We start from the raw sequence: 27,077 nt of genomic DNA on the forward strand, positions 1-27,077 counted from the left end.
GACTTTCAGTATTTCAGTAGTAAAAAGTAATTATAAGATTTAAGAATAATTTAGGATTATTTTCTCCACCCTTTGTGTATCTAAGACCATTTTCATTGTTGTATAAACATATTTTTATAAATATTTGTAAGAAAACCTAGTCTTGATAAACTTAGTAGCAAATGCAAACCATTGGATTCATGAGGGTAATTAGTTCAAATAGCTGGCAGACTTACAATTGCATTTCTTCTGAACAAACCTAAGCTTGCATGCTGTTCTGTAGGTGGAGAGTCGGATGCGATCCAGATCTTGAGCCCCTGGTGGGGAAGAAAAGTACATATATGGTATGCCATGTATGTGGAAAGGGATTGACAATGCTTATAAAGAAAACGAACTGCAGATATAATCCATATACTTAGCTTTATTTTTTTAATTTTTAAAATTTTTTGCATGGGCAGGCATCAGGAATTGAACCCGGGTCTCCAGCATGACAGGCAAGAACTCTGCCACTGCGCCACCATCACCCGCCCACTTAGCTTTACTTTTATTATAATATAAACATAATTTTAAGATCTGCAAAGGTCTGTTCCATTTTTTCCGAGTTCTGGGGTAAGATAACACACGTATCCCACCTGGAAGATCAGGTTGTGAACATGAAACAAGAAGCCCAACCTCATCCCTGCTACGCCTGCCACATCTGAGCTCAAGCTGTTCAAGCTGTGACTTGGATAGCCAGATGACAGCAAATATTATTATCATCATAAAGCAATTTGAATGCACTCTTATTGGTTTGAGAATATGGCTGTGAGGTGAGCACACAATACTTTGGCATCTTCTCTATGTGACATTGGGAAAACTGCTCTTAGAAACCTTAGTTTCCTCATCTGGAAGCTGGGGATGATGATGATAAACAGTAATACTTACTTCCAAGGATTGATAGGAGGATAAAGAGTTAACTTACCTAAAACACTTAAAACAGTTTCTGGCACACAATCAGTGTTATATCCATATTCACTATTACTACTTTTATCTGTCCTGTAATCCTCTCTGTTAACCTCAGAGCCAGAGATTCCTTTCTAAAACAACTTCTACTTTTCCTTTTATTGTGGTTTCCTATTCATTCCTAAAGTAAAGGGAACATGTCCTGTATTCCTGAACTGCTTTCCTTAGGCCATTCTTCAGGAATCCAGTATGGCTGTTGGTGTCCAGAGCACTAGGTTTGCATGCTTAGCTCAGAATCCAAGTCCTTTTGTATTCTATTGCCGTAATACCTAACTGTGATGGCCAGTTATGGTGTCCAGTTGGTTGGTCAAGCAAATACCGGCCTGATTGTTACTGGGAGGCTATTTTGAGGATTTAAATCATTAGTCAGCTGATTGCATCAATGACTAATTACTTCAGCAATCAACAAAGGAGACTGCCCTCAGCAATGAGACATCTCATCCAATCCCCTGAAAGTCTTAAAGGGAGAACTGATGATTTCAGCAGTCAGAAAGAATTTCTATCTCTATTTCAGTCAGCCAGCTTCTCTTGGGGAAGTCATTGAAACCTTCATTGGAGTTCCCAACTTGTAGCCTGTCCTATGGAATACAGACTTGCCAATATCTATCTATCTATCTATCTATCTATCTATCTATCTATCTATCTATCTATCTATCTATCTATCTATCTATCTATCTATCTATCTATCTATCTATCTATCTATCTATCTATCTATCTATCTATCTATCTATCTATCTATCTATCTATCTATCTATCTATCTATCTATCTATCTATCTATCTATCTATCTATCTATCTATCTATCTATCTATCTATCTATCTATCTATCTATCTATCTATCTATCTATCTATCTATCTATCTATCTATCTATCTATCTATCTATCTATCTATCTATCTATCTATCTATCTATCTATCTATCTATCTATCTATCTATCTATCTATCTATCTATCTATCTATCTATCTATCTATCTATCTATCTATCTATCTATCTATCTATCTATCTATCTATCTATCTATCTATCTATCTATCTATCTATCTATCTATCTATCTATCTATCTATCTATCTATCTATCTATCTATCTATCTATCTATCTATCTATCTATCTATCTATCTATCTATCTATCTATCTATCTATCTATCTATCTATCTATCTATCTATCTATCTATCTATCTATCTATCTATCTATCTATCTATCATCTACCTATCTATGCTGTCAGCTCTGTTTCTCTGTCCAACAATATTTCCCACTACTCTCTACCATAGAACCTTTGGGCTTGAGCTTGTCTCCTCACCATGCCCTGTAGATGGGACTGCTCTTACATTAAATAGGAAGTTCTAGTGTTCCTTCCACCCTTCTTTTGACTGGGTAAATCTCCAGACAGTGTTTAGAACATAGTAGACTTTCAACAAAAGCTTATTCTTCCCCATTACTAAATATTTAACTTTCTTCAAGACCCTTCACAATTTTCAGTCAGGAGGTCCATAGCTCTAAATTACATTTATCTCTTCCTAATTTCATACCACATTCAGAAAAGATGTAAAGGCCCATAGCTGTATTTTGACATATATCGAACTTTTCCTTTACTATCAGTACACAAATAACATGATTCAGAATTTAACAGTTAGGGTAACAAGTGAACTGGCCTGGAAGCAATTATATTGCAAGGCCAATGGAAGTCAGGATTAATTAGCATGTGTCTCTTATTGAGAAGATTCAGCATTCTGTCAACTCAAACTGATCTCTTTAGATTCATTTGAAAACATCAATAGTTCTGTTTACTTTATGGTTTAATGAGGCAGGACACTAAACATTCATTCTTGTGAAAGTTTGTTACTTGACAAACAAACTCAATGATACTGAGCACTTAAAGGATCAGTGAGTTGGAGATTTACCTTCACCCAATGGAGGAATTCCCTTAAAAATGTTTTCAAAAAGAAATGAAGTGCTGACATATACTACAGCATGGATGAACCTTGAAAACATTAAGTTAAATGAAAGAAGCCAGATACATAAGGCAAATATTGTATGAATCCATTTATATGAAGTATCCAAAATAAGCAACCCATTGAGACAGAAAACAGGTTAGTGTTTACCAGGGAGTACGGGAGGTGTGGTAGGGGAGTACCTGCCTAATAGGTTCGGGGTTTCCTTCTGGGGTGATGAGAAATTTCTGGAACTAGACAGTGCTTAAGTGAAAGTACTTAATGCCACTGAATTGCAATCTTTAAAATGGTTAAGATGGTAAATTTGTTATGTTTATTTTACCACAATAAAAATATGTTCTCAAATAATGGACATTTGGCCAATGTCCATGTAGGATTATTTCCAATGTAAGGGAAGACCAAAGTTTAGTGAAAATAAATGGATTTTTGTGTCAGTTAACCTTAATTCTGTTGCTTCCTAGTTGTGTGAACTTCAACAAGTTTTTACTTGACGTATCAATTTCCTCATATATAAAATGGGCTAATAATATTTATGTTACTGGCTGGTAATGCACACAAAGTCTTGACCTCTGCAACTGGCAAGTTGTGAGCACATAATTAACAGAAAATGGTCCTCCTTAAAAGGCTTCCTATACCATTTCTGACAAATAATAAGTGACAGAAATTTCTTTTCTATGCTTGATTTTAATTTGCCTCTCTGTAACTTGTACTCCTTAAACTGAGTTTCCCCTCTGGAGCTACATAATCTTCTCTTCCTGCTACTTGGTGACTTATTTCTCATACACTGGAAGCAGCTCTCTTTATCACTCTTGGCATCTTCATCATCAGCTGAAAATTATGCACAAAAGTCTCTTTCATAACTGAATTTAAAGTTTAGTTGGGTTGGTAGGTTTCTTGTGACTTGGTAGCTTCCCTGTGAATTTTTAGGCTAAAGATGTTCAATTATGCATCCATTCCAGGTATATCTACCACAGAGTTCAACACACAGTAGGACTTCAAAACTTGGAAGTTGCCATTATTATTCTCAATATCATCAGGCATGATTTGAAACCCTTAAATATCCTAGTCATCCTTCTCTATGGTTGATATCTTCTTAAAATAAGATGCATACAACTTAATTCAAATGCCATTGCTATGGCCTCAGAAAATATAAAAAATCAATCATTACCATCTTTGATGAGGATACTTATTCTTGAAAATTTTTTTAATAGCAAACTCATTCTGGCTGTTCTTGAGCTTAATTAAAAAGCTTGGTTTAAAAAATCATATGTGTTTATATTAAGTCAGACCTTTTCTATTTAAACACTTATATTTGGATGTAAGGGTCCAACTTCATAGTTATTTGGTTAACTTCTTTCTTTAAAGGTTTAGCTTCATGCTTCTAGCCTTTATGATATCTTTAAAAATTTTAGTTTTGAAATTGGTATTTCAAAGTTCCTTCCCAGTTCCATGCCCTCTATAACTATGAGAGATTCAAGCAGGAAAACGAGCTCTCTGGGACCATAGATAACCAGTCAATAATAAGTATCTGAAAGGTAAATTAGCTTTTTACCCTGGATGAGGATGTAGTTTCACTGATGCTATTTGGCTCAAGAATCAGGAGAATCTCAGTATCTGTTAGTAATCCTTTAAAAGGAAACCTTAAGAGCATACATTATTTTGTATAAGTTATTCAAGAATAATGATTTAAACCTCAGATATAGCAGGAGTACCATGCAGCATGCAGTTAAGTTTCTCAGCTCCAGCAAGCCCTTACATTCTGAGGTCAGTAATCTGAAAACTCCACACCCACATAGGATTGTGCGGAGACTTTGGGAAAGTTGCTCTGAGAGGGAGCCTACAATAAAGAGGGAGGCAGTGGTGTGCACTGACTCCCCTGTCCCTACCCTGTCAGTATGTGGACTTAGCTAACCCTCTGTTTAGTTCAAGAATCAGGAGGGGTCTGTAGTCATATCAATGTTTCCTATTTGCTTAAGTTCTTTCCGGTTGACAATGTATGTTCTGAATGTGAAAAGGGATGTGGCATTTAATAAAATTTTGCTTTTTTAAACATAACAGTATACTACTGGCATGGACAATGTAAGTGGCAACCACAGCATCAATAATGGATTTGGGGACCCAAAGAAGCTGAACTGAGACATGCCGCATAAATTCTTGTTCTGTTTTTCCACCTTGTTTCAGATGAATTTTTTTATCTCTGTTCCAATAAGCTATGAACTTATTACATTGCAGTTTTACATGTATAGTCTGTTCTCGAAAATCCCTAAGTCTATAACCTGCCTGGCTGTGTTTCTTTATCCAAGTCACTGTTAAAACCAAGGAACCAAACAGGGTCATGAATATCCTCCAGCATGCCACTGGAGAACTTCCTCCAAGTAGAATGACCCATTAGTTATTCCTCTATTCACAGCCATGGCACTACCTATAAGTAGACCTACCTGAATGGTGACCCAGCCACCATTAGTCTACACCGGCATAGCCTAAGAACCTTTGACAATAGCTTGCTGAAATTAAGATTCATTTTTTCCTATGATATTTCCTTGACTTAGCAGTCCAGTAACCTTGTTAAAAATGGAAATTAGCGGACTTAAAGTCCTTTGTAACATGATGGAACATAAATAAATGAATAAGGAAATGAAGTCAATAGAACAATCCTTCTTAGCAACTTAAGATAATGTCTACGGATTACCACTATAATTTGTCCTTTATCAGAGGAGAGGTTTTTTTTAAACATAAAACCGATATCAAGTTCATGCCTACATCCAGAAGCTATATTCTTCCTGTTTAGTAAAAAATGGCAGCATTTTCCCATTTCCTATTTTCCCACAAGGTTCTCCTCATTATTTCTCAAAATTATAGATATTGCTTTTTAAAATTATATCACTGAGATATAATGCTTTAAAACCTGGAGATGCAACTCATTAAAACGATGACAGATTTGCTTCAAAATAATACAGTGGGAGCTGGGGATAAATAGGTAGGGTAGACAGGAATACTATTTTCTCTACTGTACATATTTTTTTTTTTTTTTTTTTTTTTTTTTATAAAGGAAAGACAGAGAGAAGGAAGGAAGGATAGAAGGAAGGAAGGAAGGAAGAAAGGGAAACATTTTTAAACATTTTCTTGTTTTATTGTATTCTGTTTCTCCGTTTTTGTTACATGGGCTGGGGCCGGGAATCGAACCGAGGTCCTCCGGCATAGCAGGCAAGCACTTTGCCCGCTGAGCCACCGCGGCCCGCCCCTCTACTGTATATATTTTGAAACTTTTTATAATAAAAATTTTACAGCTAATTTATTTAAGGGATGGGCTTAAGGCTTCAAATGAGAAGCTTAACCACCGTCTAACAGGTATAGAAGTTTCTATGAGCATCCTGAAGGAAAATCTTGTTTCTTGTAGCCATAGACTTGAGATCTCTGAAAGTCAGGCTCAGAATCTTATTGTTAGAATAGCAACTTGACAACGTAAACTGAAATCCCAGTGTTGCATGGTGTCTGCCATTAAAGTGAGGGCATTGATAGGAAAGGAGTGGGGCCCTGAAAAATGGAATGGAGACATATGGATTGATAATGATGTCGGGGGTGAGGTTGAAACCCTAGGACATACTGAGTCTTCTCTAGATAACCCTGTAATAGTCTCCCCTGAGGACAAAGCCGCCCCACCTCCAGCCTGCCTTGAGGAGTTGGCCACCCAACCTCCTCCTGAAGGGATTAGCCCTAGAGTGATTAATCCTGTTTCACCAGATGAAACTGCAAATGAATGCCCTGAAGCAAATGGCTTGGAAGATATTTCTAATTCTTTTCATGACCCACCCCTACCACCCCTCATTTCTTCTAGACCTATAACTAGACTAAAGTTCTTACAGGCCCCTAAAGGTGAAATACAAAGTATCACACATGAGGAGGTACGTTATACTCCAAAAGAACTGTGTGAGTTTTTCAATTTATATAGACAGAAATCAGGGGAATATGTGTGGCAATGGATTTTAAGGGTATGGGATAATGGTAGGAGGAATATAAGGCTGGATCAGGCTGAATTTATTGATATGAACCCACTAAGCTGAGATTCTGCATTCAGTGTTATAGCTCGAGGGGTTAGAAAAGGTATTAACAGTTTGTTTGGATGGTTGGTTGAAACATGGATCAAAAGGTGGCCAACTTTACCTGAGGTTGAAATGTGAAAATTGCCCTGGTATAATGTAGATTAGGGGATCCAGAGGCTTAGAGAGATTGGAATGTTAGAGTGGATTTATCATGCAAAGCCTGCTCTTACACCCCAGGAATGTCCAGGCGATGCACCTTTTATCAGAACAGTGAGAAATAAATTTGTGAGACTAGTGCCATCATCCCTGAAGAGCTCTGTAGTTGCACTTCTCTGTAGGTCAGATATTACTGTGGGAACTGCTGTCACTGAGCTGGATCCTTAAACACAATGGGGATGACCGGATTCTGAGTTGGCAGAAGCCAGGTGGCAGCACTTAATCACCAAAGACAGGGTAGATGTGGCTAATATAATACACAGCAAACTCAAAGCAGGAGTCAAAATTATATGATGCGCAGAAATTTGTGGCACTAGCTAGTAAATCATGGGGTACCCAGAAATACAATAGAAGGGCAGTCTACTAAATTCTTGTTTGAGCTCTTGTATAAACAAAAGAGTTCTAGGTCAAGTGAACAGAAGTCTAAGCTGAATTACAAAAACACAGAGTCACGGCCCCTTAATCAATTTCCAGACTTGAGACAGTTTACAGACCCAGAGCCCCTTGAATGAAGGGGAGGCCAGGTCCCTGTGGGGGAGAACCCTGTTACACTGCCACAAATTTATCCTGTTAATCTTCCTCCAAGCCTTCCCCAAGGAGACCGATTGCCATTTACCAGAATAACTGTGTACTGGGGAAAAGGAAATGATCAGATATTTTGGGGATTATTAAACACTGGTTCAGAAGTGACATTCATTCCAAAACGTCACTCTGGTCCACCAGTCGGAGTGGGGGCTTATGGAGGCCAGGTGATCGATGGAGTTTTAGCTCAGGTCTGTCTCATAGTGGGTCCAATGGGCCCCTGGACCCATTCTGTAGTTATTTCCCCAGTTCCAGAATGTATAATTGGAATAGAAATACTGAGCAACTGGCAGAATCCCCACATTGGCTCTCTAACTCATGCAGTGAGAGCTATTATGGTGGGAAAGGCCAAGTGGAAGCCACTAGAACTGCCCCTACCTAGCAAAATAGTAAATCAGAAGCAATACCGGATTCCTGGAGGGATTGCAGAGATTACTGTCACTCTTAAGGAACTGAAGGATGCAGGGGTGGTGATTCCCATCACATCCCCATTCAACTCTTCTATTTGGCCTGTGCAGAAAACAGATGGGTCTTGGAGGATGACAGTGGGTTATTGTAAGCTCAACCAGGTGGTAACTCCAATCGCAGCTGCTGTTCCAGATGTGGTATCATTGCTTGAGCAAAGCAATACATCCCCTGGTACATGCTATGCAGCTATTGATCTGGCAAATGCTTTTTTTCTCAATAGCTATTAGTAAGGACCACCAGAAACAGTATGCTTTCAGCTGGCAAGGTCAGCAATATACTTTCACTGTCCTACCTCAGGGGTCTATCAACTCTCCAGCCCTATATCATAATCTTGTCCTCAGGAAACTTGATCATTTCTTCCTCCCATAAGACATCACACTGGTCCATTATACTGATGATATCATGTTAATTGGACCTAGTGAGCAAGAAGTAGCAACTACTGTAGACTTACTGGTAAGGCATTTGTGTGTCAGAGGGTGGGAGATAAATCCAACAAAAATACTCTTCATCATAAAATGGAAATGGTAGATATGAGATAGGGCTTGAGCAGGTCCTGAAGGCACAAGTAAGTTACATGAGGAAGTGGCCCAAATGGCCATGGTCTCCACTCCTGCCACATTACCTTCTCTTTCCCAGACCAGAGCTATGGCCTCATGGGGAGTTCCTTACAGTGAATTGAATGAGGAAGAGAAAACTCGGGCCTGGTTTACAGATGGTTCAGCACGCTATGCAGGTACCACCTGAAAGTGGACAGCTGCAGCACTACAACCCCTTTCTGGGGTGTCCATGAAGGACAGTGGTGAGTGAAAATCCTTCCAGTGGGCAGAACTTCGAGCAGTGCACCTGGTTGTTCATTTTGCTTGGAAGGAGTACTGGCCAGAGGTGCATTTGTATACTGACTCATGGGCTGTAGCTAATGGTTTGACTGGATGGTCAGGGACTTGGAAAGACTATAATTGGAAAATTGGTGACAAAGATGTCTGGTGGGGTAGTAAGAGCCAGCAAATGAGAAATAGATTAGACAGGAGAAGCAGAAGACCATGTAGTGACATAAAAGTAAAGTGGAGAGAATTTCCAGAATGTTGACCTACAGCGTTACCATCTTAAAGAAGGCGAGGAGCATGGAGAAATGAAGAAGCAAGTGGAAACAGTCCTCGTTCATCTCATATACACTATGGCTGATGGTGGTGGGATCATGCACGCTAATTTTATGAAGTTTTGAAATCTGTTTTCCTAAAACCCATATTGTGCCAAGCAAAAGTAATGCCCTAGACCCCATTCTAACAGTCTGCAAGATGACTGTCGCCTGTATTCAGAGGGAGGGCCATCTGCCTCAAACAATCCAACAGTGTTTGTTGAGTACCTACCTGTGCCTCCCATTCATTTCTAACCCCTCCTCTTCTCAGAGGTCAGTGCTATCATTCTGCTTTCTCCCAAGGCCTTCCTCGCCTTGGGTTTTTCATCATCTCCCTCCCATGACATCTATCCATACATAGGTTTTCAAGCAACTACTGATTCTGCATCTAAGGTGAATGGGTTCAAAGGTAAATGCCCAGGGTCTGTTCTTAAGGAACTGACAATAGTGGGAGATAAGGTCATTTTCGCAAGTAACATACAAGGCAGAGCAAATTTGCTCTTAGTGCAGAATGACAGGGAAGAAGGGGAATTTAAATCCAAGAATAAAAAACTGATAATTTAGGCATTATGCTGAAGAGAATTTTTGGTTAAGTGTGGTCTACCTGGAAATTCTCAAATCAAAGTATGCACCACCTACATTTTTATATGAGGCTAGTCTTTTTTTTTTTTCTCTCTCTCTCTTTTTTGCCTTTGAGTCACACACTACTCTTAATTTCATGCCTTCCTTTCTGCTCCTGCTCCTTGTGATAATGAGCTCACAGTAGATAGTTAATGCACACTTGCTGCAATCAATTGAATTTGCTGGACTTTCTTATCGAACGTTCTGTTCTTTTATTTTTTTTACTTTTTCTTTTTTTTTTTTTTTTGGCATGGCAGGTACCGGTAATCAAACCTGGGTCTCCGGTGTTCTCTGTTCTTTTAATTTCCAAAATAAAGAATCCCCTTGGTGCTTTCTTTTAGTTTTCTTCTCTTAAAAAATTATTTCTAGGTAATATTTAGCTCTTCAAATTTGCAAGTACCTGGTTCTTTTTTTCAGCTCCCTATGTAGACACCACAGATTCCTGGAAGAAGTTACTAAACAAGTTTTTTAGTGAGACTTTTCTGTTAAAAGCCTCCTTTTCTCTTGTCAATGAGCTGCTGAAAGTGCTGAAATACCCATATATTTTCAACCTGTTAACATAGTTTCAATGAGATTATCTTCTACTTTTGTTTGACAGTCAACCTATCAAAATCCTTTTGAAACCAGCCAATTGTTTAATCCAGCCCACTTAAGGTAGGCATGTCCTATTTAGCTGTGATCCAAGTATGATGCTCAAATCAATGGAATGTTAAGGTCACATATGTATACATGTTTTTTATTTTGTTTGTTTGTTTGTTTGGCTGACATCTGAATCTATCATTTGGCTTACTCAAGGAAGAAAGATGCACATTTGAGTGGCTTGCTTAATTATTCTGATCACTAATCAGGAGGACTCAGAAAACTACTTAATACAGCCACACGGTCACCCTGAGAAGGTTCTATGGAAGAAAGTTATAATTTGGGAAATCAGTGTGCAATTTTCTTAAGTCTTTCTTACTTGAAGAAAAATGTAGAGATGGTCTGTTTCTATGATTAAAACATTTATGCCAATTTTTCTTTGAGTTGGACATTTTAATTCAATAAATGTTTGCAACATATGTATTTGTCTTTGTCTGCTGAGCACTGTACTGGTGCAGAAAGAACTGGGATAATGTCCTTAAAATCAGGTAAGTATCTACAAAATCATTAAGAAAGAACATTTTTATATTTCTCACAGTGTGTTGATATAATCTTTGATGTTAGAATAAATTCAAGATTTTCTCAAAATTTTATTACATTTCTCTTTTATGTTAAATATTGTTATTTTTCCCTTTGTCCAAAGAGACAATGGCCAGTAATATATGTATTATTGTCTGTGTAGTCTAAATATCTACGGCATGGAAGACATCTGTGCTGCTTTGGGTTTTCTTCTGATAGCCAGGCAGTAACCTGGGGCCTTGCTTGCTTAGATTTATATCAACAAAGTTTACAATTCCAGGTAATTGGTCATGCCAGGAGTGATGATACAACACCGAACATGACCTCAGAAACTGGAAGGCCTTGGCTGAATCTCTCCAGGACACTTTGGACATGTTTCTAAAAGTAGAAAAATCTCTTAGAGAAAAAGCAAGGAGCATGACTGAGATTCCTCATATCAATTTTAATTTTCTTTCCTCTTTTTTTTTTTTTAGCTCTAACACAGTCTTGGTGCCACCAAATTATTGGAAGATGATAAAGGAAAATATAAATCTCATTATTTGGGACTTTTCTTTATCTGCCTCAACTCTCACTCTTGCCAATCAGTTCCAATCTTCAGTAGAAACCTAATTTTGTCTACTGCCTTTTCAGGGCAAAAGGGCTTACAGGGCACTCCTGCTTATCCTCACTCCTTATTCAGGGAAGAGAGATAAAAAGACAGTAATAGAATCTTATTTTTTAAAAATAACATTTAATTTGAGATGCGTTTTCTCCCCAATGTCAATTTCTTCTTTTCTTATGAATAAGAAAACTGGTCTATAAGGGAGACACTACCAACCAACTACCTACATAGCAAACAGGTACTTATATAAACCTATTATAAAGTGCCTTTTATTCAATGGGTTCTACTCTGGAGCCAGGAAATAAAGTCTGGTTTGGCTTTGACTTGTATAGTGGGTCACCTCCAAGTACTTTTTATCTTTTGTTTTCCTTTGGACTTCTTAAAAACTGATGTGTGGATATAGATTCTCCCCTTTTGCATAAGATCCAAATGGCTGCTTATAGTTTGGCCCAGTAATCCTCTTTCCCCATGTGAACACGTGATATAATTTTGCAGAGAAAGCATTCAATGATTCTTTTGGCAAATGTGATCTACTGCCTATGATATGCCAGATATTGTGATATGCAGAAGGATGGACATATACCTTAAAGTTTAGTGGGGTGCATTAATGTCAACAGTAAGTAATGCATATCATGTGTCCATCTGTGTATATGCACACATATATAAACTTTTTCTTTCATATGAAACGTACAGTCTAGTAACAAATTATGATGAGTCACTGACTAATTTAACTCTTACCTAATAAGAGGCAAAATTCCCAAATGTTCATTTTATTCAAGGAATTTGGGATTTTAAGAAAACTAACATATGTCAGAAGTATGATGTGATCCTTCCTAGTCTTTCCACGTGTGTTCTATGGGAATCATAGGATGTTATTTAAATGCTCATACTTACTCATCTCTGCAAACAGCTGTCTTCTTTCTGCCATGGTATTTCCTCTTTTCCCACTATCTTCAATCATTCTATGAAACAAAATGGTTACAATGTGTATTATCCTTGTGTTAATAAAGCAAAAGGCCATTTATATATAAAGACACTTGTATTGTTTATGCCACAAACATAGAGGAAAAGTATTTAAAACTATAAATGTATGCAAAAAGTACAGCTTTACTTCTACGATCCTAAATTGCTGTACATGTCTCTCCATATTTAATGTTGCTGTAGTTGTTAGAGGTGGTATAAACTTTTTCTCTTCTAGCATAACAAAAATAACCACAATAGCAAATAACCTTGTGCTTTAATTGAATACAACCATCCACATTTGGGAGGTGATTCACTTCATATAGTTTCTCGTTCAATTTGGGAATACCTGCAAAGAACATGGGGCAGATATGGTTTCCAGTCAACAGACGATGAGTGGAAGAATTTCACGGAGTTAGTAGATGGGGAAGGGTGTAGAAATTCTGCCTCTAGGACTACACATATGCCTTGCCCCACATCCTGCTGCTACTTGTCCCTTGTGCAGCCAAACCCTCAATTTAGAAACAGGTCATTTTCTAAATGTTCATTTTTAAATGATATATTTGGAACCTGGAACAGTTTCCTATACATAAAAATTTTATGTAAGGCAGCTCGATCCATAACGTTCTACTTAACCATACTACTGTCTGCAGTAGAACTATTTTAAAAATCCTTTTAAACTGCTAACAATTCAAAACAACAGCAAAAGAGAGAAAAAATGTAAAATTTAGCTGGAGGAAACTGCGTAAGGAAAACAAAAGATTGAGAACGTTAACAGATTTGTTGTTTAGTCATGTAGGGGGTTTTGTGACATAGCACGGATTTTATAGATTCATCGCTTTTTTATTATATCATAATTAAACTTAAAAAGTAAAGCTACCTCTCTCATATGCACATATACACATACATATGCATATATATATATACCTGCACACACAGGCATGCACACTACCATCACTTCTGCTTTGATTCTTACGTATGGTTAACATAGGGCCTGGCTGCACCGACATAAGTCCACTGCACTTCTATTAGTGGACCTTGTTCTCTTTCACTGGGTCTGTGCCCATGCTGTCCTTTTGGTCTGTATAGCTCTTCCTCTATGCTTAGCTAACTTGCAGTCACTCTTCAGGTCTCAGTTCGGGTGCATTTTCCTCCAAAGTCTCCCTTGACTCTCTATGACTGACTGGGTTTGGTGTTTTATCTTCTGAACCTCCACAGCACCCTGTGCCTTTCTCTCAATGCTAAGCATCCATTCAATGAATCCTTATTGAGTGCCCTCTGTACACCAAGGACTGCAGTGGGCTCTAAGTGTACTACAGTGATCATGTCACAGTTCCTATCCTCAAGGTGCTAACATGGTACTAGAGGAAATGTGCAAGCATAAAACCATGAAAACAGAATGTGATTGGTGATTATACCCATAGATATGGAAAGAAAAATATATGCACACGGGAAAGGGGCTGATTAACAGGGGGAAATTTAACAGCATTACCAGCAGGAGACTGCTAGAAAGGTAATAGAGCTGTGTACCAAATGACTTGACCGAGGTTGAAAGAAGAATTGGTGAAAGTGATATTGGTCAACTTGGTCAAACAACATCACCAGTTGCTTCTATGAGTCAAGGGTCATCCAACTATTGTCAAGAAGAGAAAGAAGGGCATGGAATGGTCTTGGTTTATGGAGTTAACAGAAGTCTGTGTACATATTCACAATGATGATAACAGAACTTAGGGTCTAGCCTAAATAACAATTGGAAAGGAATAGAGTTATTGATGAAGCTTCCTTAATTTGGCAACAATTCAATACCAAACACTGCCCTATATATTCTTCTTATAAGATTGTTAAAAATCTTACAGAGATTTAGGAAACAAGGCCCACTTCCTGATTCACATAACTCTATCTCCTTCATTCCAGAGCAAGTGGGTAGATAATTATCTGACATTCACAAATAGTCTGGATACAGCTTCCAATTTTTATTTGAAGCATGCACAAAAAGAATCGAGGCAGTAGGAGATACAGGAGAACCAGTGATAGGTTCCTGCATCTGTCTACATTCTGAAATGAGATGAAAAGAACCATTAAAAATAAATCACAAGGGGCAGAAAGCTCTGATTGAAAGTGTCAGGGAGGTAACTATTGGCATATGAACTTGTAGCACATCATTCCAGTACTATCCATTTGGTACTGCTTGTAACATATCTTTTACTACTTAAATTTTTGAGGGTCTCTCTGCTAGGTTTTTGAGGGTAGCAACATCAAAATGTTTAAATTTTACACAGTGCTCAGCAAAATACAATCAACAAATAATATAACCAGTTAGTATTTACTGAATAAATAATAAAACAGAAAAAAAGAGGGGAAAGGAGAGAAAAATGAGATATTGTTTTCCACAAAATGGCCTTTCAACTGTATTTCCAAAAACTGACTCACAGAAAAACTGCGTTCAACTTGTAATAGCTTCAGAGATTAATTATCTGAAATGAGAGAAATGAATTTATACCTATTATAATCTAGAATCATACATTTAAAGGCAAATTATGTCTCATGAAACAGAAGTTGAAAAAGATGCAAATTACACTAATGTCAACATCTGGTCTATTCATCATTGTTTTTGGTTAATTAACTCATAAAATTAATTAACTATGATTAGCTACAAAATAGGTATTAATTCGCACTTCTAGGTAAAACTTGCACTTTTGGAGGAAAAGAAGGAAAATCACAATGGTGAGAAATAGTAGAAAGCATGAAATATAATTATAACAATTAAAAGAACTTTTCAGTTTTCTACCAGTTTCCTGGGAAGTGGCACTATTGGAAAAACTGAGAAAACTCATTCATGGCCCATGGAAGATCATCATAGTACAAAAAGGGGGTGGCTGCCAATTTATAGTTCACACTGATTCAAAAGAAGGATAAATGAACAAAGTAAACTCATGAATCAAATACACATGAGCACCACTGGAGGCTCCTTAGTTTCCAATTTAACTGATGAGTGGGACTTGAGATACATAATGGTTGACTGCATTTTCTTTGCCTTTGAAAGAGAGAAGAGCAAAATCTTCAGCAGGGGAAGGAGGGGGTGCTTTTACAGAGAGCAATTTTGCTTCTGAAATTGCCAAGAAGCTCTGCTTATCATGAATTTCAGGGTAACAACAGATGCCCAAAGTCATATGGAGGAGATGAAGGGGAAAATAGGCTGCCTGTGAGGATACCAATGCATGTCATAAGGCATGTGGTTCACTGACAGGCCTAATTTGGCCAGTTTCTGGGGTTCCTTTGTGTAGATGGGATGCTCACAACCTTGGAGTCTACCAGCATTTTACCCAAATGTCAAGAGAGCAAGAAAAACTAACAGTGATAACTGAGTGATGAGCCCTGTCAACTGTTTCTTTTACTAGAGCTCAGTCCCACGAATTATACAGGACATGTGTTATTTTCACTTACAAGGATTCATCCATTCATTGACTTAAGAAATATTTATAGAGTAGCTATAATTTGTCAGACATTCTGCTAGTTTCTGGATGAATAAGACATGATCCATGTCCTCAAGAAGCTCCTGGCCTAGAAGGGAAACAAATTAGTCTAATAAACTGCTACAATATGGTGTGATGTGCACAATAATGACTGTGTACTGCTGCATATAGTAATTTATCTCTGAGAAGATCTGAAAGGGGCATCAAGGATGATTCTGGAATAGGGTTTTAAAGAATGAATAGGAATTTTCTGTGTAGAAAAGAGTGGGGAAGGACATCATAGAGAGAATAATGGGGAAAACATCACAGAGTTTTTACAGGTATGGTGCATTTGGGAGTGGGGAAGAAGTCAGTATTTCTGGGTGTTAAGTGGAGATGTTGGAGAGGTGAATAGGCACCAGGTCTAGACAACTTTACTTGTTATGTTTAGACAATGTAGGCTTCTCCTATAGGAGACTGGAGGCCATCCACGGTTTTAAATAAGGAGTTGATATTCAGAGATGCAGACCTGAGCAAAATTACTCCAGCATGTTGAGTGGAAGAAAGATTGGGAGGTAAGAGGGTGGGAGTGAGAGCAAATGCTGAAGGGGAGGATTTTCTGTAACTGGCTCCTCCTGTGGTTCAGGAAAGAGGATATTATGATTTAAGAGAGATTTAGCAGATCAGTTCAATAGGACTTGGTAATTCCCAGGGCATATGGAGAATGGCAGTGGAGGGGTCCTCAGCTTGTGCTCTCCCACAGCATTGTACACATACTAGGAAATAATCTGCTGCCTCTGAGGCAATAATGAATTTGCTGGAGGTGAGTTCACCAAGTCACCCTTTTTCCAGCATAGCCATTAAAGGAGGGCGACATTACTGGACAGCGAGAACTCTAATTCCTTGCGTCTCTCTATGGGGGAGGGATGAGAGAATAGAATAAAACACTTTGGGAACTGGCAAGAAATAAAGAATAAATCCAAAACTAGGGCATGGAGTGTTAGAAGAAATGTACATTATATTTTGGCATAAGCCCCTCCTTAATAAGCATGCATTTCTATTACATGTAATATAGAAGAAGTTTTAAAGATAGAAGTCTAAACTAATGGTGTCTTACGTTCGCATAATATTCTGAAGATTATAAAATGCTTTTCCTGATAACCTTGTGACAACACTGGGGAGATGTTATTATTCTCAAGTTAGAGATGAAGAATTTGAGATTCAGGCAGGTACAGTGGCTGCCCCAAACCATAAAGTACTTTCTGGAAGGGAAGAAAATGCAATCCACTTTTGCTTTTAGTTTTTAAATTCCTAGGCTAGTGTGAACTCTCATCACCAGTAATCTCCCTCCAGTCGCTACTGTCTAATAGAAAGTAAGGTTTACTCAAATTGGTAAACTGAAAAGAACTTGAGAGGATTTGGTGATTGCAGGCCAAAAGGAGAATGGAGAAGGGGACACAGAGCTCAAACTCACTGAGAAATTCCATCATGCACTGCTTCTTTATAAAATCTTCCATTTTAAAAGAGTGTTATACTGGAAATAATCATTGAGGTGAAGCTAATTTCTAGTGTCCAGAATTATGTGAACCTAGACACGTATAAAATACAAACACACACTGACTCACACTCTCACAATTTAAATCCACAAAAGCTGACAATGTTTTTAATAACCTCTCGCTCTGCTTTGCTGCTTATCCTACTTTAGCAAACCCTCAAGTCTTGCAGATTTTATGTTTGATAGGATGAGATTGCGCCCATGTTTTATTTTTCCCATTTGCTCCAGGTGGATGACAAGAAGCTGCTGGGTTCAGCACTCACCAACTGCTGCAATCCCTGAAGTTAATAATGACAATGAAGCCTATTTCAAGCTTCTTTCTTCCTTTAATTGATTTATTGGTGGCCTGCTTCCATTTCTGTTAATGAGGAAGGCTCTGATATGACTTTCTCAGATTTACATTCTAGTCCTAATCTTTGGCAATATAATAAAAAAGTATTCAAACCTCTTTCCTGAGGCAAAGTATAATTGCATTTGCTTTCACTTGCTAGTCCTTTATCTAGATGAGCCTCTGACAGCAGGAAAATGCTGTTGCTAAAATAAATGGCTATAGTGGGTGTCTGGCTTTGTTTTTCTACTTTGAACATCATCCTCTACTCTTGGAACTTGGGTCTTCTTTTTTTGAGAGGTTTAAGTTCACTAGTTTAATGTAATGATCAGCCAGATGGGTTATCAGGGATTTAGTCTTCCCTCTAGGAGTACCCACCATAGCAGTTTTCAGCTTTGTCTGCCCAAAAGGCTGGTCTAAGAGCCTTTTTTTTTGTAAGCTATATGGGGGGGGGGGGGTCACATTTCATTATTTTTCCATGTAAGTATCCCATTATTGCAGGAACATTTATTGAATTTTTGTCTTTTTTTGGGGGGGGGAGGGTAGTACCTGGACTGGGGATCGAATCTGGGAGCCTTTTACACAATGCAAATATCTGGGATCTACTGAATCTGGGTTGGGGACTGAGCATTTGTATTGTATGAAAGCACCATAGGTGTTCTGATGCATAGCCTGGGTTGAGGTAGAAATATGGTGCTAGATAAGTTTGACCAGGACCTTATTTGGTACAATATGAGATTGGAAATCTTAAGTCGCTTTGTACTATGTTTCAATGGTTTATAAGGCCCACTTAAAAAAACCTTGAGCCAAGGGAGAACTAACAAGACAATAGATTCTTGAGGGGAATGTAAATATACATAAACATAGAGATACATTATATGGATACCTAGTGAGGATAACTTTGAGAAATATAAACTGATATTAGAACGTGAGAAAACCATCATAAAAAGGACTACTTTCAGTGTGTCTAAGTCAAGAAGGAGCCTGTTGTTTTAGGGCAAGGCTGAAAAGATGTTTAAGGGCGTTCTGTTTGGCTTGATTTCATGTGGCTTGGTAAGAGGCTAGGTCTGCTCAGTAGCAGCTGGTATCACACTACATTCCTGCCTTATTTTAGTATGAGCTTAAAGATTGTGGAACAAGGGTGGGAACACATTGGCATGGGAGAAAAGAAACCTTTTGGTAGGAAGAGAATAAAAAGTGTGACACTGTCATGCAAAGTTCAAAGGCATTATAATGCCTTTAAAGGACTGGGGAGCCCTGCCTAAGGCTCATCTTGATCAGTAGGACCTCAAGGATCCCCAAGGGGAGACTATCACAGAGAAGGTTTGTCTGCACTACTGCCCCTCGTACTACAGTAGGAGCTAAGATTTTTCATATTTTATGCAATGATAAGCCTTTGTGAGTGTGTGTGTGAGTGCATGTGCCTGTGTCTCTCAAGAGCAACAATATAATATGTCTGTTGCTTTCATGTTTTATGCAATGATAAGCCTTTGTGAGCGTGTGTGTGAGTGCATGTTTGCCCTGGTGGGACTACGGCTGAATCTACCAATGGAGAGAAAGAGGCTTCCCTGTCTTTCTGCTGGGATGGCCAAAATTCTCAACTTCTGCAAGGGGTGGGTGTTAGGAGATGACTATCTTCTGATCATTTGGGACTTTCTCGATTCAGTACTTGATGCTATCGGTATTGTTCATTGAAACAGGTCTGGTGATGTGTTTTTTTTGTCTGTAAGTCTAATAAATGAAAATATTTATTTAACAAGTATTTATATAAAAATTATTTATATAACAATTAAATGAAAAATTTTCCTCTCCCTGCTCCCCACACCAATTAGAAAATGGCCTATTTTTTTTATTAACCTTGCAATAAGACAACTCTAGATTTTATAAATGCATTTTGGGACTGAACTTAACCACAGTGGGATTTTACTGTACATATATAAATATTTATCAAGGTGAAATTTTTGGGAAAAACATTCCAGAATGTGTTTGATTTAGCTTCTTGATAAAGAGGCTGCAACAGGACAGGATGCATTTAGTTGGTTAAGCAGTGCAGTGATGCTCAGTCTGCAATTTCTTTTGACATTTGGACCCTTTAACTATCTGATACAGACCCTCACTCCACCAAAATGGTCATGTGCATAGACACACAAATGAAGGAATTACAGATGCTTCTATAGGGGAAGAAAGCCAGGCTTTGGCGAGGATCAAAAGTAGCTTTACTTTGTGGGGAGTGTCAGCTGCCAATCACAATGGACCCATGTACTGCGGGAGAAGGCAAGAAGGCTGGCGGTGGCCCCAGAGGCTAGAAGAATTGCAAAGAGGCCAAGAAGGAGCAGTGACGGTGAGAAGACAGCGATGGGCAGCTCACACGGCAGAAGCCTCCGTTGTGGGTGTACAAACCCAGTGTTCACATGGACAGAAACTTGAGTCTGGAAAATCCAACTGCTTTAGGACATTACCAGCACGACTGCTGATTGCTTTAAAGAACTCTAAGCCATTTTTCATTTTAGAAGATCTTTGAAAGAGGAAAAGAAAGGAAGAGACCCTCCCTGGCCCAATTCTAATATGCAGAGAACAACTGGGGCTGTGGGCTAATTGTTACCTGTACTTCTGGGAGTATGACCTTGTGAGGAGGGGTGGAGAAAGGAGAGTGAGAACAAAAGTGCAGATCTGAGCCCTGGGCTCTAGACGTAGGCCAGGGCCTTTACAATTTCCATATATATATATATATATATATATATATATATATATATATATATATATATATATACATTTTTTTTTTTAGGGGAAGTGAGCGCTGAGTTCAGAGAAATAGGAAAGGAAGAGGTAGGAAAGTATATATGTATATATTTTATTTTTATTTATTTTTTATGTTTTATTTTACATGTATAGTTTTGATAGGACAAGAAAATAAGACTTATTCTGAAAGAAGAAATATTAGTAATAATGACGATAATGAGAAGTTAGTTTCCTAGGGCTGCCATAACAAAGTTCTTTAAAAAGCCTTTTCCTCTCTAACTGATTCTACTATATGTCTCTGAAGATTTATTTTTTTAAAGAGTAAGTCTCAATAATTCTAAATTACAGAAGAGGCTAATTTGTTCTTTAATAAATATGCAGTTAAAATGAGGGCTTAGGTAAAACTTCATTTAACAACTTTTCAATTTAGTTTTATGGGTCAGTAAATGTGGACTGGAGGCTAATCCACAGGTAAATATTAAATTGATCAATATTATGCATTTTTTTTCCCTTTCTCCTCTCAAATACTTTCTGTGGAGACTATCCCATGCTGATATAATTTAAGACAAAAGAAAACAGCAGTGACGATTGCCGACCAATTACAGCCCTGCCAAGTATGTGGGCTTAATGAATGCACAAGCCAAAATTAAATAGGCCACATGGAAAAGGAACAGGCAGAGTGCAAGAGCAGGCAACAGTTATGGATGCAGGGTCCCCCACAGTAAACAACGGCATTTAGCATAAAACGGTCCTTTCCCTGAGATGAGGATTGACTGGTATGACAGAGCATGGGATGGAAAGAAATGAAACAGTGCAGCCCTTATTTACTGCCTCTCAATCTGTTGCTATGAATTATGAGACTCTCAGTTATATCCTCTCGTTGAAGGGAATTTTGTCTGAAAGTAAGGGACAACTGGAAGAAATTTCTGTTTCTTGAGAGAACCATGGCTCTAAATTGGTGGTTGCCAAGAATTTGAGTGAAAAAGAGAGCCGACGGGAACACGCCTTCCTTTTACAGTCCTGGATGGCACAAGCCCTCTGTATCATCTTGCCTGGACTCTGCAGTAGGAAGGGACTCTAAGATTCATGCACTGGTAGCAATAATAAGAATAGGCTTTATTAAGTGCTTACCGTGTGTGGTAAGAGCTAGACTAAGATTTTACATGGATTCTTTTATTTATTTCTTATTCTAATGCTGAGGTATGTCAAAATATATTACCCTGTTTTACAGATAAGAAAACCAAGGTTGGTGAAGCAGACAGAATAACGGCCCCTCAAAGAGGCTATGTCTTAATCCCTAGAAACTGTGAACATGTTACCTTCCATGGCAAATGGCAAAATGGACTTTGCAGATGTAATTAAATTAAGATTTGAGATGAGGAAATTATCCTGATTATCTAGGTAAGCCCAGTATAATTACAAGAGTTCTTAGAAGGGAAAAGAGAACCAGGAGAGAAAGACTGAGAGAAAGAGATGTGATAATGGAAGCAGAAGTCAAAGAGAGAGAGAGAGAGGGAGGGAGGGAGGGAGGGAGGGAGGGAGGGAGGGAGGGAGGGAGGGAGGGAGAGAGAGAGAGAGAGAGAGAGAGAGAGAGAGAGAGAGAGAGAGAGAGAGAGAGAGAGAGAGAGAGAGAGATATGAAGGTGCCACACTTCTGGGACTGAAGATGGAGGAAGGACCCAGGAGCTAAAGAATGCACATGGCCAGTTTCTAACTGGAAAGATAAGGAAACAGATTCTCCCCTAGAGCCTTCGGGAGGAAGGCAGCCTTGTCATCATCTTGGTTTTAGCCCAGTGAGACCCAGTTTGGAATTTCTGATCTTCAGAACTGTAAAATAATATTGTGTTATTTTAAGCCACTACATTAGTCGAAATTTGTTACAACTGCAATAGGAAACTGGCACAGCTGAGAAGGATTAAAATGCTTTCACAAACTCACACTGCTAGCAGCACAGAAGCAGGGCACACTCCAGAGGCTGCACACTTAGCCACCCATGATGCAACGCTTCCAGGCACCTCCTTGGATTCCACCAGCTCCTAAACACCACTTCTTAATCACTTATGTGCTCTCAAGTGCCAAATACGATGCTGATTCCTAATTTTCATGATTTTGTTTAATCCTCAGATCAGGTGATATTATTATCCCCATTTTACAGATGAGGAAAAGAGGTTTTAGAGGGCTGACAGTTAAACCTAGATCAAGCTTTTAGAAACTTCATTCTACTGCCATATACATTCAGCCAACATTTATTGAGTACCTGTCAAATACCAGCATAAAACAGGCTTGAATTTGAGTACTTCACATCTCAATAATTCTTGAAGACATCTGGATGGATCCAGCAGTCATGTATCAACTACACTCCAGGAACAGCCCCTCCAGAGTGCCCATGGTGAAATCCTAGTATGTAAATTTACCATTGACTTAAGCCCTTTCAATCTCAGCAGTTTCCTGATTATAATATAATATATAAATATAATATATAATATAATCAACACCATCTATATATCAGTTAGTTTAGTTAGTTCTAATTGGCTCATTAAAATGGTCAAAGGTAATAGAGGTAAAAATAGCAAACAATATTTTGAGATTATTAGAATATCAGACCATATATCTGACTGTAATGGCAAAGAATCATTGGAACTCCATCTCCCACATTTCAAAAATTTTCTGCATGGGAAAATACCTTGCTTGGAATGGATACAATATTCCTAACTAACTAAAGCATGTGAAAATGAGGTGCATGTTACTGGGAACTTTATGAGCCCCAAAGCCAGTATGACAATGAATTACCTTAACCCAATCAAAATATTACAACCTGCTATTACATTATGCTATTCTTACCATAACATAAAGGACAAAGTGATATGCAATACAATTATGTAGAAAATGGGCCTGCCCAGAGAACCAGAAAACAAATCTCATTTTTGAATTATAATCCCCCTGTGTTAGTGCTTATAAATGGAACAATTCTTTTAAAGAAAGAAAACAAAAAACCCAAACTGCACTGTGTTTCTCTGACTCACGATGCCATGCTTCAAACCACCCCCACTCCACAGGCAAATGGCTAGAAACACAGTCACGGCGCTGCAAAATAAGAACTAGGTAGTTGCATAAAACATTTTTAGCCAAACATCATGACTGCCACTGTGAAAACACTTTTGAGATTCTAAAAATCACTCTTGTGATGCATCAATATTGCAGTTTATCAGAAAGTGTCCACTCTGGGTATTTGTGACTACTGAAAGCAGGTGTTCCAGATTTACTCTTTAGTGTCTACATTCATGGAAACAAATGTCCCAGGGCCTGGTGGGAACATAGCAAAGGGCAATAGCACAAGGCTAAGTGTCCCACTCTGAACAGGCAGTTTGTATTTAACAACAGTTTTTGCCTGCGGGAGCTCAAGCCATTTCCTGATAGTGCTGGTACTGGGCACCCAGGCAAACCTTATCAGCACCTTCACTTCAGGCACCAAGGCAGTGAGGCATTTAATGACACCTTAGTGACCTCAAAGACTTAATGACCCTAAACTAGTACCCGGAAATGATCAGGCATGAGGGAAATAACTACTTAAAAAACTTCTCTTTAAAAGGTCCAAAAAGCTGTTGAAAGGAATTTGGGGACTGAGTAAGTTTATTAATGAGTGAGGAGAAATATCCTTTGAGCTCACACAGTGTAGAAATCAAACCCAGAGATTTTCCCTTCCAGCATGTCCTGTCTCTTACAGTTACCGTAAGTTCAGGCCATTGCAAATAAAAGCAGCACCTGCAAAACATTTCAGGACAAACAAAAATGGTGTGCAAATAAAGGAATCACACGAAGCCACTCCTCTCTGTTACTTTCCCGTTTGTTGTAGGTGTATGCCCTACTATTTCCCAACTTCAGATTCTCACTTGGTTAGTAGAATGGAGCTCAGAAAACAAGTGATGGGTCCAAGCCTACATAGAAAAGTAGCAAAGCCAAAACCAGAAGTTTAGTTTCTTGGCTCCCATGCAGAAATGTTTTTTAGCTTATAATATTGCCTTCATGGGACAATGCCACTTTTCCTCCTTTCTAGTGTAGCACTCTATTTCTGTGAACCAGTTCCTCTGGTATAGAAACTTTCTAGAACTTCTATCAAGACAGTGATATGAGGTATTTGGTGTGCTGTAATCACAAGAGTCCATCGGAAGTCCTTTCAACTCAGCAAGTCATCACCTTGAGGCACCATCTGTCTGAAAATGTTTTAAACTTGAATTTTTATTCTCCAAGGTCCATCCATGGTCTGCAAAGCAGCCAAGCTAATGAGAACTTCAAATGATATCTTTTTAGAGTTGGCTGTGTCTTTGTCCAAAACTTTAGGATTATGTCAGTGTTTTATGAGAGTAGGGAGATTATTTGTGAGAGTGAAGATTCAAAAGAAGACTATTTTGCTGTATTTTAGAACTTCACCTACTATTACGAGACCAAAAGAAGAGAGGTTTATTGTGCTGGTTTGAAAGGATGTATGTCCCCTAGAAAAGCCATACTTCAATCAAAATCCCATTTCATAAAGGCAGAATAATCCCTATTCAATATTGTATGCTTGTATCTGTAATTAGATCATCTCCCTGAAGATGAAACCCAATCAAGAGTGGCTGTTAACTGGATTAGGTGACATGTCTCTGCCCATTTGGGTGGATCTTGATAAGTTTCTGGAGTCCTATAAAAGAGGAAACATTTTGGAGAATGGAAGATTCAGAGAGAGCAGAGCAGAACGACATAGCCATGAGAAGCAGAGTCTACCAGCCAGCGACTTTTGGAGATAAAGAAGGAAAACGCCTCCTGAGGAGCTTCATGAAACAGGAAGCCAGGAGAGAAAGCTAGCAGATGATGCAGTGTTCACCATGTGCCGTTCCAGCTGAGAGAAATCCTGACTATGTTTGTCATGTGCCTTCTCACTTGAGAGAAACCTGAACTTCATCAGTCTTCTTGAACCAAGGTATCTTTCCCTGGATGCCTTTGATTGGACATATCTATAGACTTGTCTTAATTGGGACATTTTCTCAACCTTAGAACGGTAAATTAGAAACTTATTAAATTCCCCTTGTTAAAAAGCCATTCCATTTCTGGTATATTGCATTCTGGCAGCTAGCAAACTAGAACATTAATTTTGTTCAAAACCTGAATTTTCTGTCACACATAATCTAACTCACCCTGTCTGAATAGTTCATTTAAACAATGCAGATCAGACACATACAGCTCAGAATGAGAATGAGGGCTCATAATTCTTCACAGCTTAAGGCAATACCTGGATACATCCAGGAGTATGTTGGGCTGTTGATTTAAAAAGTATTGGCAAAGTCCCTTCAGGGAGAGGAGAAAAAATATTATTAAGCTTTACCACCAGGGAAACCCCTGATACTGTCTCAAATATTAGGGACTCCCTGGTCAATAGGCCAAGCCCTTGTTCTTGAAGCTTGCTTTTGTGAAGATTGGTTTCTGTAGTGGAGAAGCTAAGTCCATCTATAGTTTTATGTCTACGAGATACTTCCATAAGACCTCTTTTGCTGCTCAGATGTTGCCTCTCTCTCTTTCTAAGCCCAACTCTGCAAGTAAAATCATTACCCTCCCCCGCTATATTTTATATGGGACATGATATCCAATGGTGAACGTCTCTCTGACAACGTGGGATATGACTCCCAGGGTTGAGCCTAGCTCTGGAATCATGGGATTGACAACAACGTCCTACCAAAAGGAGGAAAAGAAATGTGACAAAATAAGGTATCGGTGACTAAGAGTGTTCAAATAGAGTCCAGAGGCTATTCTGGAGGCTACTCAGATGCAAGGTTTAGTTAGGCATTGCTAATTACCACAGTTTGCCAAATCCCAACCAAAACTATTCCTGTTAACCCTAAAGACTCTATCTGATATTCGACAAAAGTTTCACATATTAAGATTACTTTCTAGCAACCTACCACCTCCTGATAGGTTCCTAGGCCAGATGAGTCCTGAAATCCAGAGGGGCCAGCCTCTCCAAGACAAAAACTGGTTCCATCCCCCATCCCATATTTTTGTCACCCCTTCCCAACATGAAAAAGTTAGAAAGGGCAGAGCCCAAATACCCTTAAAGATTGGGAGAAAGATCAAAGGAGAAGGAGGAGTTATAACAGAGAAGATAGGATTTAACAAATGAATATGACTGCTGAATCATTATATTGATATTTCTCTTAGCCTCCAGCATCTTGGTGCAGCTAGAAGGAAAAATCTAAAATTGTGGAACAGTAACCCATACCAAACTCTGAAATCTGTTCTAGTACTACTTGTTACAATATACT

The 27,077-nt window shown here is 38.5% G+C and overlaps 1 protein-coding gene across 16 annotated transcripts in view; it reads right to left on the minus strand.

Annotated features, from left to right (window-relative positions):
* The window catches only part of DTNA (dystrobrevin alpha), a 383,081-nt gene that overhangs the window by 134,274 nt on the left and 221,730 nt on the right, over nucleotides 1–27,077 (minus strand). For all 16 annotated transcript variants that reach the window (XM_077135650.1, XM_077135645.1, XM_077135648.1 and 13 more), the window contains 2 exons: nucleotides 12,646–12,713; nucleotides 216–296 (listed from right to left, as the gene is read on the minus strand). In XM_077135650.1, the coding sequence (XP_076991765.1) occupies nucleotides 216–296; nucleotides 12,646–12,712 (148 nt within the window). In that variant the 5' untranslated portion in view covers nucleotide 12,713. The remainder of the gene's footprint in view (nucleotides 1–215; nucleotides 297–12,645; nucleotides 12,714–27,077) is intronic.

The sequence above is a fragment of the Tamandua tetradactyla genome, chromosome 18 (assembly GCF_023851605.1).
Source record: "Tamandua tetradactyla isolate mTamTet1 chromosome 18, mTamTet1.pri, whole genome shotgun sequence".
Taxonomy (NCBI): domain Eukaryota; kingdom Metazoa; phylum Chordata; class Mammalia; order Pilosa; family Myrmecophagidae; genus Tamandua; species Tamandua tetradactyla.